Here is a 15172-nt window from a genome sequence, read left to right as displayed (position 1 = left end):
ACGTCGATAATGGGAAAAAACACCGTCACGCAGGGGGGCCGGACTTACAGGCCACCAACGACGCCTGCGGCAAAACCCCCAGGTGGCGGCCCGCCGAGGCGAAGCGCGCCGCCCCCCACCCCTGATGAAGAGAGACGCGTCACCTCATCTGGCAAAACAAGCGAGGCTTCCGTCGCACCCGTGGACGACAGTAAAGGCTGAACCCCCTTTTTAGGCACAGCCAGGGCGGAAGCTGCGGTGGGTTTAGGGGGTTGGGGAAACGCGAAAATCCCCGCCACGCCCCCCCCCCTCTTATTTCCCCGGCCGCGCGACTTTTTGCCAAAGACGCAAAGCCGCCGCGCATCCAAACCGTTTTGGCTGTCGCTGTGCAGGCCGCGGTAGGCGGCGTGCTGAGGCTGTCGGCCTGGAACGCTTTCCTGGGCGCCCGCGGAGGGGGCGCAAACCGCACCTTGGGGGGCACAGCTGGCGGCCGCGGTTTCCACGAACACAGACCACCCCCCGGCCGACCCGCCCCGGCAGCAGGTTAAAAAGCGCATCCCGCCCGGTGGCCCCAGCAGGGCACAGGCGGTTCGGAAGGAAGCGCAGGCAGCGGCATTTGTTTCCGCACCCACGCGGCCAAAATGAAGGGGCTGTTGAAAGACCGTGGTGGCGCCGGGGAAGCGCACGATGCCAACGGCAAAAAAACCACCGCGGTTTTCGGAACCAACGCGGGTCCCCCCCCCCCAACACACACAAAACCGCCCCAAGCGCCAATACGCCGCCTAGCTCCCGCCACCGCCGCCGCCAGAAAGACGGATGCGCCGCGGGGGGGGGCGTTAGGGGGGGGCGGGGGCAAGTATGCGCCCCAGGAGCCCGAAAAGACGACCCAAACCCGAAGAAGACCGCGCGAGGGAAAGCGGAACGGGACCCCGTGCCAGAAAGAAGCCCAAAACGCCCATGCCGGTGTCCCAAAAGGGAACGCAACCCCGGAAATCTGAGGCAGCGGTCCCGCCAGCGGAAAGACTTTGAACCCAGGGATCCGGGAGGTTGCACGGAACCACTTTTTCCGCTGGCGCCGGGGCGTCGCTACCCCTTGCCCCGGCCGCACCGGCGGGCGGGGGGGGGCCAAACGGCAGGCCCACCAATCGCGAACGCCCCGCCGCCAACTTCTAAGCCGACCCTGGCTCACGGCCATCCGAAATTTACTTCGCCACGGGATGGCGCCGTTGCGCGTGTGACGCTCGGCCCCGCCAGTGCATTTGTATAAAAACCCGATCGGGGCGAAAAAATCACAACCCACACGTATGAGGCGTGCGTTCGGCAAGGGAGGGGGGGGCAGCGGCGGCCGCCGCGTATTCATGGTTTCCGTATTTGTCCCTGCATGCAAAAGGCCGATGGACCGCCACCACGCAAAGGCGAAAAGGAGACCCCGCCGATTGCGCGTTCGGAAAGAGAAAGCTTGAACCACCGCGGCGGGTTTACCGCTCAGAAAGGGGAAAGGCCGAAGGCAAAGACGCGTGCGGCCGCGGCGCTGGGAGGGGGGTGGCGGGAAAGAAACCCCCGCCCGCGCCCCGGGGCGTCTTTCGCGGCGCCCCCCCCCCACCCACCGGCAGGGAGACGCCGACGGCAGCCAGGGGGGCGCCCCTTTGGAAGCCACCGCGGCGCCTTCCCCAACACCGTGTTTCACCCGCGGCAGCCCTGGGGGTGCTTTTGGCCAAAGCGGCACCGTTGGAAATCTGGGGACGGGGGGGGTCGGCGTGTGGTGGGCGGGGGGTTCCCCAAGGACGCGCCACGCGGCCCCGCGCACGAAGGCCCAGCAGCCCGCCGGGAACGGAGCCATCCGGCTGACCAGGGCGAAGGGGCCCGGTGCCCGGCGCCAAAAGCGCGCGCTTGGGGTTTGAAAAACTTCCGCGTAGTGCCCCCGAAAAAGGCGCTTTCCGGATAGGTTGGTGATGCCAGTGCTTTTGGCCCGGGGGCGAGGGGGCGGCGGCGCGACGTCGCGCTTGGCGGTGGTTTTCGGGGGGGGGGGGCTTTTCGGCCGGGGTCGGGTCGCCGGCCTGGCGCTGCTTTTTGGCCCGGGCCACCCCTTTTCGCCAAAAGAAGGTTGCGCGCGTCCTTCTCTTTAAACAATCTGTTGCGGAAATCTGCTCTTTCGCGCCGTATTCAGGAGCTGTGGCTGCGGGGGTGGGGTGGTGGTGGCGCCCCATCTTCTGTTTCCTGGAAATCGCAGGCTGGTGGGCCCGTTCTTCGGGGAGGGGGTATGTCATCCCGCTTTCTCTGCTTCTTTTCGGGGCTGGGGAACCCCGGGCTTGCTGGCGCGAGGGGGTCGGGGTCGGCCGGACGCATCCGTCTTTCGTGTCGTTTGCGTGATGGGGTAAAGGAAACCGGAAAGCTGCGTGGTCGTGTCAGCCTGCTTCTGTGGCGCGGGGTTCCGCCTCGCAGCCGGTTTGGTTGGTTTGTGACGCGTGCGCGGTGGGCGTGCCGGCTGCGATTCTCGAAAAGGGGGGGGGTTGTGGGGCCCCGTGCCGTCCGCAGCAGCTCTCCATCTGGTGCGGGTAATGGGGGCCTTTTGGGGTGGGGGAATGTGTTGGTTAGCACCTTGTTTTGGTTTCGAAACTTCGCGGGCGGTAAGGGAAAAGTCGCCACCGTGGGGGATTCTGCCTGCCAGAAAGATGTTATGGATTATGGCGTGTGTCTTGGCGGGGGCTTCGGGGTCGGCAAATTCGGTTGTGACTGATTTTCCCGCTGGTGAGCCGCCGCGGGGGCCAATGGACGGAGCGAATCGCCTTCGCACCTGGCTTAGAACTCGAAAGAAAAACCTGTTAGGTGTCGCGTTTGGAAGCGGGGTGGCGTCGCAGGGGGAAAGGAAATCTGGCGTTCGGCTTTGTGTCTCTTTCTAGCCCTTGGCGGATCGACGGGGGGGGGCCGGGCGATCCGCACCACGCTCTCCTCCCAAATGGGGCCAACGGGCGAAGGCCGCGGGATCCGTCTTCGCTTCCTTTTGTGCACTCTAACGGGAACCCGGTTGCAGGGTGCGTACGCTGCCTGGGTACCGCTGGAACTTTCCGTTTTGTGTATCGCCAAATCGGAACCCCGGGGGCCCAGTGTGGCAGACCGAATCGCGCAAGAGCCATGCGGGTGAAGTGGGGGAGGGGGTGGCTCTACACGCACGAGCGCCTCTCGCAGACCTTCATCTGTTTTTCCCATTCCTGTTGCTAAGAGGGTGGTTGTCCGGACATTTGGCCACGGCGCGCCTGTGGCTGCAGCAGGAGGCTTTGGGGGATGGCCTGCTCCTTTTGGTCTTGGGGGGGGCGGAGGCGTTGTGGTGTGCTTTGGCGGCTTCCAGCGCCGGTTTCTGGGAATACCCCAGGTGTCCCTGCGCTGTTGTTTGCCCAGCTGGTTGCGCAATGTTCCACCCCGGGTCCCTTAATCTGCGCCAGGTGGAGGGCCGCCTCTTCGCGCGCTGGTGGCTGCTTCCGGTCCCGGCTGGCTTGGTTGGGCGCCCCCCTGTCTTGTTCTTGGCCGCTGCGTGGTCTGCTCGCTCGTCTGCTGGCTCAGTCGGTGGGCGGGCGTCGCTCCGTTCTGCCTGCGGGCGGGGGGCGCTTCGGGGCTTTCCCGCGGGGTGGCCCATGCAGGCGCCGAAGACGCCGCGGGACGGGGTGCGCACACCTTTTCTTTCCCTCTTGTCAGGTATTCTGTGCTTCGCCCGGCTAGGCGGGGATTTTTTTCGCTTGTTGGTGACGTGGTCACGGATGGGGGGGGAGGGAGGAAGTGCAAGCGGAAGAGAGAGATAGGATGAAGTAGGCGTTACAAGGTCGGCATGCTTGGCTGCGAGTACTCCCTTTCCCTCGCCACGGTGAGGGCCGGTGAGTTACACCGAGGCCACACGCGAGTCAGCATATTCGTTGCAGCCGATCGGACCTCTGGGCGGTGCGTGTGTGTGTGCCGGCGGGTGTGCGGGGCCACCCGTTTCACCGGGTGGGGACATGAGCGGGGTCGGATGGCGGAGGGGACTTGCTCTGAAGACACGGAGAGTGGAAATCACGAGAGAGAATGGTCCGCGTAAGGTCGCTGGGGCCCTCTCTCAAAGAGGGCGGAGGCCTGCAGTAACGTTGTCGGGTGGCGCAGAGGTCTCCGCTGCCACTGGACGACAGCAACAAAACGCCGTCGTCCTCCGATCTCGCCGCACCGTTGTGTTCGGAGCCAACCGTGCACAGAGAAATAGGAGGAAGAAATAACGGAAGCGAAAGAAAATCATATGTTTTGCACGGACCGACGCACTCGCTTGCTGGGTTGGGAGGGAGAGGAGGACGTGAGGGGGAGAGGGATGGCGGGGCCTATAGTCGGCAGCATTTCACTGCCCATGGCACGCCTTCATCGTGTATTTTACGGGGAGTGTCGAGCAAAACCAGAGGCATAAAAAAGAGCGGCGTGGTGAAGGCAAGAAACGAAATATGAAAGGAACAGTAAACAGGCAGGGAGACGAGGGGGAGACTGTCGTTGTTCTTCAGGCAAAGCAAGAGAGTACGATGCTCACGATAGTGGTGGAGGCAGGGGGTGGGAGAGGGCGGCACGGTACTGTTGCACTGTCCATCAGGTGTGCGCCAGATCGCGTTGTGCAAGCTGACGTGCTGCGAGCTGCAATGGACTGTGTGAAAAGCCGCGCGGACTTGTCGCGGGTAGGTGCACTTTGAAAGTGACTACCGTGGGGGCATATGGTAGCGCCATGGCCTCCTGGTACTCGGGGGAAGCCAGTGAGGTATCCACAGAGAGTTTGAGGGAGGGATCCGCATCGGTGCAGCTGAGGCGTATAGTGCGCAGTGCATCCTGCCAGTCCTGGATCCCCGCGTGCCTCGCGTGCGGGACGTGTGGTTGGCCCAAGATGGTTGGCTTGATCAAGTCAGAGACGGCGTCGTTGGTTCTCAGTGCAAGCGACGAACGCAGTGCAGACGTTCTGGAGGTAGGCGGCGTAGCTGCGCATACATATTGTTCAGCGGCATGCGGGCCTCGGTGGCAGCCTCGGAGCAACCCGGCCAGTTGTAGAGAAGCTCCGCCGTCTCGGATTTGCCACAGGCCACCTGGGCAGAGCCGCCATTCTGGCGCTTCAGGCACACACCGGTCGGATAGGTCGTGCTTGTGCACAGCCTCGAGCACCCACTCGAAAAAAAAGCAGCTCATTCGCCCAGGCACCGTGGGCCTGGGCTCCAGCTAGGCCGTTGTCGTCGGCACGTGCGGGGTGTGGGGGCTTTCAACCGTGGCCGACACGGGGTAATTCTTGAGCATGCACTGGTTGCTGCCCATGGCAAGGCGGATGTACCCCTTCTCACCCCACGAGGAGCCCCACGAGTTCTTCACGATCCAGTACGGCGGTTTCGCGTTTTTGTTGAAGCCGACAATGAGCACACCGTGGTTGAGCGACCACGCGAGGCAGAGGGAGACCACACCGCCAAAGTACAGCTGCCAGGTTGTCGCGTCGACGGCGACGGCGACGGGGCCTCTCTTCTCCACCCACTCCGCGATCCGCTCCTCGTCGTGCGGCAGGGAGAGGAAACCGGTGATTTTAGCGCCAACTTCACCTTCGTCATGGCACGGCGGTCTGGTGCCGCCGCCAGAGGTGTAGGGATAGCTGGCCTCCGTGAACACACTGCCGTTGTGACTCTGCATGATCCAGTTCATTGCTTGGTCCATCAGCCCGCCGTTGCACCCTTCATCGATGTTGTCGCACGACACGAGCATCTGCTCTGACAGTGAAACCAACGAGTGGCCGCTTGCAGCCCACTGACCTTCGATGTTGCCAATGGCGGAGAAGGCCCAGCACGAGCCGCATAATCCCTGGTTCTTCACCGGCGTCACGGCACCCTTATCACGCCAGTCCACCGACATCACACCACTGGGGGCGCTGTCGTCGACGTGCACGTCCTCCTTGTGATCCTTGAGGTGGCGCGCGTAGTAGTCGGGATTCAGGTACAGCTTGGCGAACTCCTGCGGGGTGAGGTCCGCGAACTTGCCAGACACGTCGTAGTGCGCGTGGGGGTTCTGCGTGTTGAGGAAGTAGGCTGTCTGCATGTTCTGCTTGAAGGCATTGAAGCGGTGACCCTCCTCGGCGTCCCCGCCGAAGGCCTTGCCATGGCGCTTCTTGAAACTTCCGTAATGCGCTGAGGCAACGAAGTTGTCGACGGGGGGGGGTGTCTGGGCGATGAGAGCGGAACCGTAGCACACCACGAACAGGATCGTCACCACTATCGCAAACAAAAGGGGGTTGCGGCGCGCCATCTTTGCCGATCCTGGTTCTGCAACGTGCGCACGAGAAGGACGTGACGGGAGTGTGGTGGGGGTGTGGGGGGAGCGAGCGGGCGGGCGGGGCGGATGCGTGAGCGGAGAAGAGGAGGGCGTTGAAATCAACAGAACAAAACAACAACCCAGGATGAATACGAAAAAAAGCAAGGCGAGAGAAGGTACAGGAGTAGCAGGTGCTGCTGTGGACGCGAGCGGGCTGAGGGGAACTAAAGAGGGGGGGGTTTCAAGCACGGGCTGGGCGAGGAGTGTGTGTGTGTTTGTGGTGTGTGTATAGGTGTATGTGCGTGCGGGTCTGAGGGGGAGAGCAAAGGAAAACGAAAAAAACAAGAGAATCAAGCAAACAGGTATTGCGTGGTGCGAAAGCGGCGACTGCGGGGACGATGATTGGTGGGACTCAGGTCACAGTGGGCACGCGCGCGTGACAGTGACACCAAGGTCAAGTTGAGGGAGAAAAAAAGGCGAAGTGGTGGTGAGAGGAGAGGAAGTGGAGGGGACAGAGAGTCGAACGGGAGCGGCTGCGGTGTGCAGCACGCGGCCGCGGGGAATGGGCAGCGTTCGATGACATGCGCGTTGTCAACGTGCCATGGGCAAGGCTATGCGCGACTGCTGGCGCACCTTCGCTACGTTTCTTGTTTGATCTGTTCGAGAGTCCACCCGATGCCTACATTCACGCTCCGGTTATTTGCACCTCAGCGGAGACTGACATAGACGGAAGCCAGAGTGTGTGTTTCTTGACAGCGAGACGACGAAAAGAGAGGTCGACGATCATCCAAACAACACCATCACTGACCCCCCATCCCCCTGCCTTCCTGGACTCCCGGGGATAGCGCTTGACGAGTAGTCGGCCCAGTACCTGGTGCAGTAGAAGTCGCTATCCTTGTCTGACGTGGCGAACGGGAATGTCTCTACGTGGTGTCGGCTGCAGTTGTCACACGTGCCCGTTTTTCGACGCCGCTGATGCACCTTGGATGCAGATGACCTCTGAAGTGGTGTGGGTGGCGGTGCAGGAACCGCACTGGCTGCCGGTGTTTCTTTCTTTTTCCCCTACGCGAGCGTCGTAGCCCTTGCGCATCACGGAAGCCGGGGTCGCGGCTGGCGCGTTCTTCTTGACGCCCGCAAGGGAGGGGGGGTGGGCGGAGGTTTTGGAGGGCGAACGTGGGCCGCGCCTTTAGTCGCTACTGCTTGTACGGGGGGTGCGCGCGGGGAACCTTTGCCTTAGCCGCAACACCGGGACCGCTACTACCGCCACCAACGAGGCTGAGGAAAAGCGGTGTCGGGTGGAGCATTGGTCGCTCATTATGCCCGTGCGGCAGCTGCAGAGCGTGAATGTAGGGCTCCGTCGGCAGACATAAAAACTGAAGCACTGCTTCGTAGGTTCGATCTGCGACTACTACGCTGGAGCAGAGTCGCTTCTTGAGGTACCGCAAGAGCGTATTGCGGTCGTGCAGCACATCGCCTCCCTCCGCAAATGCCGCCGGTGCGTCGGCGTCACGAAGCAGCGCCAGCTCCCCAATCACGTCCCGGACGCAGCGTGTGAACGTTGCGCGAGCCTCATACGTTTCGAACAGTCGGTGCTGCTGAAGGGGGTAGAAGCAATGGGGATAGAGGGTGCCGGCGGCTGATTTTTTAAGCTGCACACCGACCACAGCCGCCGGGGCCTGGTTGGACTTCTTCGCCGCATGGGCCCCCAGCTCCCGTGCACACTCTTCATACTGGCGGCGTGACTTGATGAGCTGCAGAACCCGCTCACGCGCTGGCGCGTTTGCCGCCTGGAAGTGTGGCGCAGGAGTACCAGCTTCACCTCTCAGTGGTGGGACCAGTCGCACAGAGCGCTGCTGATGCACGCTTGTTGGATCATGGTGCTCTTGGAGGTCATCGGTGCACACGGCGGCCCATTCGCCGCACGTCGTGGGGTTCGCCGGCGGGGTGTAGTCCATGCTGCGTCGGTTGTACATTTTGTGGAACGCGGTGTCCTGCGCGACTTGCGCATCGTCGAACCAGAGGTCGCACAGTCGATTGCCCAGCTCGTACGCGCAGGCAAGGTACAGGGGATCTTCTTTCGCGTCGGCATCCACTTCCGCTGACTCCTCATTCACACCCAGCTGCTCGAGGATCTCGGAAATGGGCGCCGCTGCGTCTTCGGTATTGTGCAGGAGGTACGCGTACAGTCGGGCGTGCAGCACGTCTTCTGCTCGCTTTCGCGGTGTATCAAGTAGCTGCCACAACGGCGACGGGCTTGCAGCTCTGCCAGCGCGCCGGGTCAAACAGCACAGTCGATAGGCGAGGCGAAACTGGAGGCGTATCCAGGCCGCTTTCTCCGGTGTGAGGTGCCTGCCCAAGTCGAGGTCGTCCTCGTAGACGTCCTCGATGGAGAAGATGTGGTAGCAGCGGTTTCGCAGCACCAGGCTCAAGGTGTCGGACTTCTCCCAGCCAAGGTCTTCCTTGGTGCGAATATCGGCAGCGCTGTCGAACGGTTGCCGTATCGTCGCAACGTGCGTGTCCCAGTCGAACTCCTCTCCGTAAAAGTAGAAGAACCCTCGTAGGAGGTTACCGAGGCGCGCCGTCCGAGCCGCGTCGGCCTTAGCGTCGGCCACTGCGGACCACAGAGGGATATAGGGCACCTCCATCTGCTCCTCCGGGTTCGGGAGCGCCGGGATGTCCTCGGGGTTCACAAAGGCAACCTCACCACGACGCAGCAGGAAGTAGATCCACAACACGGAGACCGCGTACGAGGTCAGGAAGCCGACCCGGGAGTTGTTCACACCACACGCCTTGCTCCACGTCTTGAGAAAGACGTTGCCCACGCGGAACACTTCACTTTGTGCGAGGTACCGCCGCAGCAACCAGCTGTTGCGTATACCGTTGCAGCGGCAAGAAAGGTCAAAGTCGATGGAGAAGATCTCCGGTGAGCGGCGGTTACCCAGCCATTCCCTCCGAACGCCATTTTGGCGCTTCCACTGTGACATGAGATGAATGGCGTCGGAAGAGTCCGGGACAGACAGTACGAGCGAGCGGCCGCGCTGATGGCTTCGGTTTGGCACCTCCTCAGCGTTGTAGGTGGAGATGACGCGGCTCAGCCGCCCTTTGCGGAACTCCTCTTCGGCGTGTGCCGTGTCGAACCGAACACAAATTAATGACCTCTGCGGGGCGGAGTGCAGCCGAGGAGGCTCTTGCTCAGCCCGCTTACGCCGCACAACAGGAATGCGCGTGTTCAAGACAGGCTCCAGCTCCTCGAAACGGAAGCCGGCGTCCCGCAGCCGCGCCGCAATGTTGCGAATAATGCGCTTCTCCTTCGCCAGAGACAGCGCCGACGACTGAGGTTTCTCCGTGGCGGCGTCCTCCACTGATTTCCCGGGACTTGCATGACGCAGCGCGGTGGCAGAGACTGTACCGAGGTCATCAGCTTCCCCAACGGATGAGCTCTCTTCCACTTCCTTGGCCTCCTTTCGATCTGCAGTGGTTTCGTCATCGCTGTCCTCTCCCATGGCTTCCCCCCGCACCACCACTTGCCCATCCTGGGCCGGCAGATCGTACCACTTGGGGCATATGAAAGAAAAGTCGCCATCGCCGACGCCGTCCCAAGAGCCCATTGAAACAACGCTGCCGAACAGGTACACGTGCCCCTCGATGCCCTGTACGCCATCTAGGAGGCGATGGAGCTGCGCCCGCGCGCGCTGCACGACACGGAAGGCGTCCTCGCCGCGATCGGCCTTGAGCGACGTTGCAACCGCGAAGGCGCCGACATCCATCGAAGCCTGGTCCTGGCTTCCCCGAGCGGGCAGTGGCGGTATGGGCTTTGCCACCATTGCGTGAATGTGCTGGACATGCGGATGCTCCCGCAGAACGTGCTCGGCTTCGCCTTCAATGATGTTGTTGCAGAGTGAACACTTCTCGTAGCCGGACGCGACAACACGCGAAACCGCCTCCGCCATCGCCTCAGAGCTGAAGGCAGAGACGATCAAGTCGTTCGCCTCCTTCTCAGTCATGATGGTGATGCTGATTACCTGTATGTGTTCTGTGCGAGAAACAGAGTATGGGTGTACACGTTTGCGTGCGTACTGGATGATGTAGGCTCGGCGAGCAAGGAGGCACTGCCACGCGGATGTGCACAGTCACGCGTGCGCAACCGGTATGTGGGGGTGCGTGTGCGTGTGCGTGTGTCTGTGTGTGTGTGTGTGCAAGCCACCTTCGCCGTTTCCGATAAGGCTATAGCACTACTCGTGCAACCATGTATCGCTTTCCTCTCGTAGCGTGGGTGGTGATCATCATAATGGACGTGTAAAAGTAACGATGGGAAATGGGATGCGGGTGAGACGGCTATCGAAGTCCATCGCGAGGTGTCCGGCTGCGGGAGCCTAAAGGACACGAATGAGCCACCGCTCTTCTGACTCGTGCGGTGAATGGTGCCGTGGCACGCCCATGCACAGGAAAGACAACGCAGACGTCTCTACCTCTTTGCCCAGCATTCTCGCTGACAGTCGTGGAGGGAAGAGGAGGAAGGGGCGGGGGAGTGGGGTGAGGATGAAGAAGGGGAGCCTCACTAACCTCCTCGCCCGGTACGTGACACCGCATCCTTTTCCAGTTCGCTTTGACGGGTGTGTATGCGCGTTTCCAGTGCGTCATCTGCCCTCTCTCTCTCCTCTCTCGGTGTCTTCTGGTTGGCGGTCGACAGAGGGCAGTGCTGACGCCACAGCGCACATCCACGCTTCAGGCGCACGCGGTACGTTTTTGCCCGTCTCCACCGTTGCTTTCCGTTCGTTCGTTCCATTCCATGCTACTCCCCCTGGTGACGGAGGTACACGCTGCACAGTGCGTGGTATCCCAGGGGCCAGTGCACTGACCTTATTCCACGGGGAGCTAAGCAGCACCCCCCCCCTCTCTCCTATCCCTGCCAACTGCAGACCCGCCTCTGCTGGTGACAGGGCCCATCCACCTACGGCGTAGGGTGTGTCAGAGCGATGCGTCGCTGCTGATGTCGGCGGTAAAGGCGCTGGACGGCGTTGCGTTGGAGCCGCCTGCGACAGCGAGCGCGTCTGTGCCATCCGCCTAATGAGCGATGTGCCCGCGTGGCTCCGACCCCATCTCACCCGGACCCTCACACTGCCCACTGGCGTGGGGCGCCTTAGCCCCTCTGCGGGGACGGCACCGCGTGGCATCCGCCACAATGGGAGCGGCCGTGAGGCGACCTGCGGGGCAGAGTGTGAGGCCGGCGCTGTGCTCCGATGGCGGAGTCGGCACATTGCTCCGACGTGTGTCTGCTGCTGGCTCGCACCACGCGGGCGAAGCCTGTGAGTGGCCAGAGAATCAAGAGTGGCGTTGGCTGTCACGCTGCATGGCAGATAAATGGACAGATCAACGAAAACAAAAAAGAAAGGGGGAGGAACGTAATGCGTCACTTGCATGCACGCCACACGCAAACAAAAGGGGCCATGGTCGTGCTCGCCTGTGCTGCACTCCTGTGTCGATGAAGTTGCGTGCGGGGGAGAGCGAGGAGCGTGTGGCGTGAAGAGGGAAGACGGGTTCATCCATTCCCCAGATGGCATGCGCACTGATTCACGCAAACATGGTAGAGGGATGTGTGGGAGAGAATGATGTGGATGCGGAGGAGGAACGGCGGGCACCAAGAACACAGCTTTCATTGGTGTGCGTGCGTGGAAGAGGTGCTCGGCACCGCCACAAACAAAGGAAGAGTCCGCGCGCGCGTGAGAGAGAGGGGAGAGGGGAGAGTGAGGGCAACAGACGACGACATGGAAAAGAGTGTCACCAGAGGAACGCAAGAAACAAAGAAATCACAGGCGAGCTCCGGTGAAGCCCAGGATGTCGGCGCGGACCACCACTTCCGCTTCTCTCGCTTTTCATTTCCGCATCCCCCCCCCTCCACCCCACCGCCACCATCGGCGGTGCAACGCGGATCAAGACATGTACGCCTGTAATATATGCGCGTGCGCATGTTGACGTCGTGGATTTGACGACGCATCCTTGCCTTCGCTGAGAGACGTTGGGTTCAACAAAGGGCTACACGCTATGGAGACCCTGGCTTTTCCTTTTCGGATACGCCCGCCCACTATCACCAAATTCTTCGCTCTCGGAAGGATTGCACGTACCCGTCTCTCATAGCAGGAGTCATTTCTCCATCCTACCTCTTCCTTGCTTTAGAGTTTCTTCATCTTGGCAACAGCGGCGTCGTGGTTGCGCTTCTGCAGCTCCGTGTGGGCAGGCATGTTGATCGCCTTCTGGTACCACTTGCGAGCCTCATCGTGCATGCTCTGCTTGGCGTACGCGTCGCCGATCATCGTGGCGTTGTGAATTGTGTCCCCTGCCTCCGCAGAACGGAGAAGGTAGCCGAGGCACTCCTCGTAGGTCGAGCTCGGAGGGTTGCCAAGAATCAGCGCCGCCGCCTTGCGCTCCAACCACCCAATCTGCAGGATCTTGAAGCACCAGTTGCCCATACAGTGCAGCGAGGTGGCGTCGTTGGGGTTGAGTTCCACCGCCGTCAGGAAGTGGTCGCGGATGACGTATGCGTTCGCGATCTTCTCCTTGTTGCCAACCTTCTGCTCCGAAATGAGAATACCGAGCCACTTGTGCGAGGCGAAGTTGTTCGGGTCCGCCTCCACGGACTTCTTGCACAGCTCCATGCCCTCCTTCAGGTAGGGCTCCCGGACCGCCGGATCGGTGCTCTCGTTCGCCATCTCGTAGTAGGAGCGACCGAGGCGCCAGAGAATCTCGGGGTGATGGTTACCGCCCTCGTACGCCTTCATCAGGATCTCGTGGCAGCCCTTGATATCCGCCGTCGCCAGCACCTCCTCCGACTCCTTCGCGATCGTCTCCCAGTCAGACATCGTGATATAGAGTAAGATAACGAAAGAAAAAGCAGAAAAGTGTTGCGTAGGGTGAGTGGGATGCTCACGTGGTGTTGTTGCGATGATAGTGCTCGTGCTGGGGGTGGGTGGGTGGGCAAGGCGAGCCAGGTACGGATGTGTACACGCTTGTGCATGTGTAATGACCCCCAAGAAAGATGTTGCAGGGGGAGAGAGAGAGGAGTGCAGAGAAAGGCGCAGAGAGGGGAAGCGAGAGGAGGCAGCCATGCCAACCTCCCACATTCTCTCCGTGGGGGCGTGCGTCTGTGTGTCACCGTTGAACCGTCATGCTGGCATGGAGTAAAGCGAGTGAACGTGGCGCTCGGCTGGTCTGGGAATTGATGAGGAAGGTGAACGAGCGCCGCCGCATGTTCCCTTTTCATTTCGGTGACTCCCCCCATCCCTCTTCACACTGCCATCCTGCCCCCCCAAAGGTGGTGCGTGTGTGTGTGTGAGAGAGACCCAGCTGCCTCGCACACGCGATTCTGTTTTCTTTGGTATCTATACGCTCTTCAAGACGGGGTCACGCACCGACGTCCAGGAACCGCCCTCGGCAGAGTGGAGGAGAGGAAGGGCGGCCACCAGACGCGCAGAATCAAGAAACAGGTGTGTGTGTGTGCGTGTGTGAGCGACATGGCGAGGAGCGCAACGACGCAGTGTTCCCGCTTCTTTCTCCTTCCGTCATTTTTCCTTTTACCGTGAAGGCGGTAGAGCAGCAGTTCATCGGAACAGTACCCGTGATCCACGCGTCGTCGACGGGGTACGTCAAGAGACACACGCACTCCTCCGCACGGGCCACTAGGCAGTCTTCCGCTCGTCCAAATTCTTGGCAATGATGGGCACAAACGCGTTGAAGGCAAAGCGCAGTTCATCCATGCTTCGGGCGCCCATCAACTGCACCTTGCCGGTCACAAACACGCTGCAGCTCACACTCCACTGGTTGTCCCCGCGCGAGGACTTGCCGACGAGGCGAAGCACGCAGCCGTTGAAGCGCTCTGGCTCGTAGCTGACCTGCAGCTTCGCCACCCCGATCGACATGGCGGGGTCTAATTTGTAGGCGGCGAGCTTGTCGAGACGAATCGGACTGCACACGTTGAAGCGCGCCGCGATGGAGCGGACGCGGAACTTGAGGGATGAGAAGTTGAGGTTGAGAGCTTTGCGGATGATACGGGCCGCCAGCTCCGCCGCCTGGCGCGCTTCACTGACGCTAGCTGCGCCGATGATGCTGAGAGCCCCTGAGTTGTGCATCATGACGACGGCAGTCGGCTCATGCAGCCGCATCGTCGCAGATGGAATTCGGTTGTTCGGCATGTACTCCACGTTGCGTGTGGCACAGCTAAGTTCAGCGAGGTTAATGCCGACTGGAATACTGGCCTGCGCTTGCACGGCTACGACAACGGGGAAGGCGTCCGGGTGAACATTCGGCAGGAACTCTTGGACATTCTTGATGGGTGGAGGGAGCTCGTCAAAGTCCAGCTTGGGAGCAGCGCCGTCGCCGCCGGGCAGCGTGGCTGCGGCAGCAGCGAGATGACCGTCCGCTGTCAGAGCCAAATCGCCAATTGCACCGGTGGTCCCGACGACGCCGCCAAACTCGGCAACGGGGTCAGGAAAGGCACCGATGACTGGCAGCTCCTCCTCGACTAAGTTGTCCGATTCGAAGAAAGCGTAGTCATCGTCCATGGTGCTACGGGAGAGAAGAGGGTCAAAATATGGGTCGTGCGCACGGTAAAGTCGCGTATCAGGGCAGAGCACACGAAGCTGGGGTGGGGCACGGCACCGCTGTGTACACCTCCACGCAGAGAGAGAGATAGGCAGGCAGACAGGCCCTAGAAGGAGAGAACGGTTGCTGATGAACAGACGGAGAAGACTGTTCCCCAGCTCCAGTGAACAAGGAATGCAAGGGAGGGAGAGTAGGGTTTCTGCAGGGTGGCTTGGAGGAGAAAAGTATAGAGACACATGCCCAGGGAGAGAGAGAGCTTGCCCATCACACACACAGACACACACACTTGTACGTGGAGATGGGGATACGCAAGCGCACT

The 15172-nt window shown here is 61.4% G+C and overlaps 4 protein-coding genes across 4 annotated transcripts; all 4 read right to left on the bottom strand.

Moving 5' to 3' along the window:
- Positions 1–5187: 5187 nt before the first annotated feature.
- Positions 5188–6252, bottom strand: LMXM_19_1420 (cysteine peptidase A (CBA); the record flags this gene model as incomplete). Its single annotated transcript, XM_003874272.1, has 1 exon — positions 5188–6252. The coding sequence occupies one exon, from the start codon at positions 6250–6252 to the stop codon at positions 5188–5190; it is 1065 nt and encodes a 354-aa protein (XP_003874321.1).
- A 1199-nt stretch (positions 6253–7451) lies between these two features.
- On the bottom strand, positions 7452–10262 carry LMXM_19_1410 (conserved hypothetical protein; the record flags this gene model as incomplete). Its single annotated transcript, XM_003874271.1, has 1 exon — positions 7452–10262. The coding sequence occupies one exon, from the start codon at positions 10260–10262 to the stop codon at positions 7452–7454; it is 2811 nt and encodes a 936-aa protein (XP_003874320.1).
- Positions 10263–12428: 2166 nt separating this feature from the next.
- On the bottom strand, positions 12429–13115 carry LMXM_19_1400 (conserved hypothetical protein; the record flags this gene model as incomplete). The annotated part of the gene is made up of 1 exon (XM_003874270.1): positions 12429–13115. The coding sequence occupies one exon, from the start codon at positions 13113–13115 to the stop codon at positions 12429–12431; it is 687 nt and encodes a 228-aa protein (XP_003874319.1).
- An 816-nt stretch (positions 13116–13931) lies between these two features.
- On the bottom strand, positions 13932–14813 carry LMXM_19_1390 (transcription initiation factor-like protein (TFIID-like protein); the record flags this gene model as incomplete). Its single annotated transcript, XM_003874269.1, has 1 exon — positions 13932–14813. The coding sequence occupies one exon, from the start codon at positions 14811–14813 to the stop codon at positions 13932–13934; it is 882 nt and encodes a 293-aa protein (XP_003874318.1).
- Positions 14814–15172: the final 359 nt, after the last annotated feature.

Source organism: Leishmania mexicana, chromosome 19 (assembly GCF_000234665.1).
Source record: "Leishmania mexicana MHOM/GT/2001/U1103 complete genome, chromosome 19".
NCBI classification, from domain to species: Eukaryota; Euglenozoa; class Kinetoplastea; order Trypanosomatida; family Trypanosomatidae; genus Leishmania; species Leishmania mexicana.
Note: the sequence above shows the minus strand (reverse complement) of the source record. Positions and strands in the feature narration are given on the sequence as shown.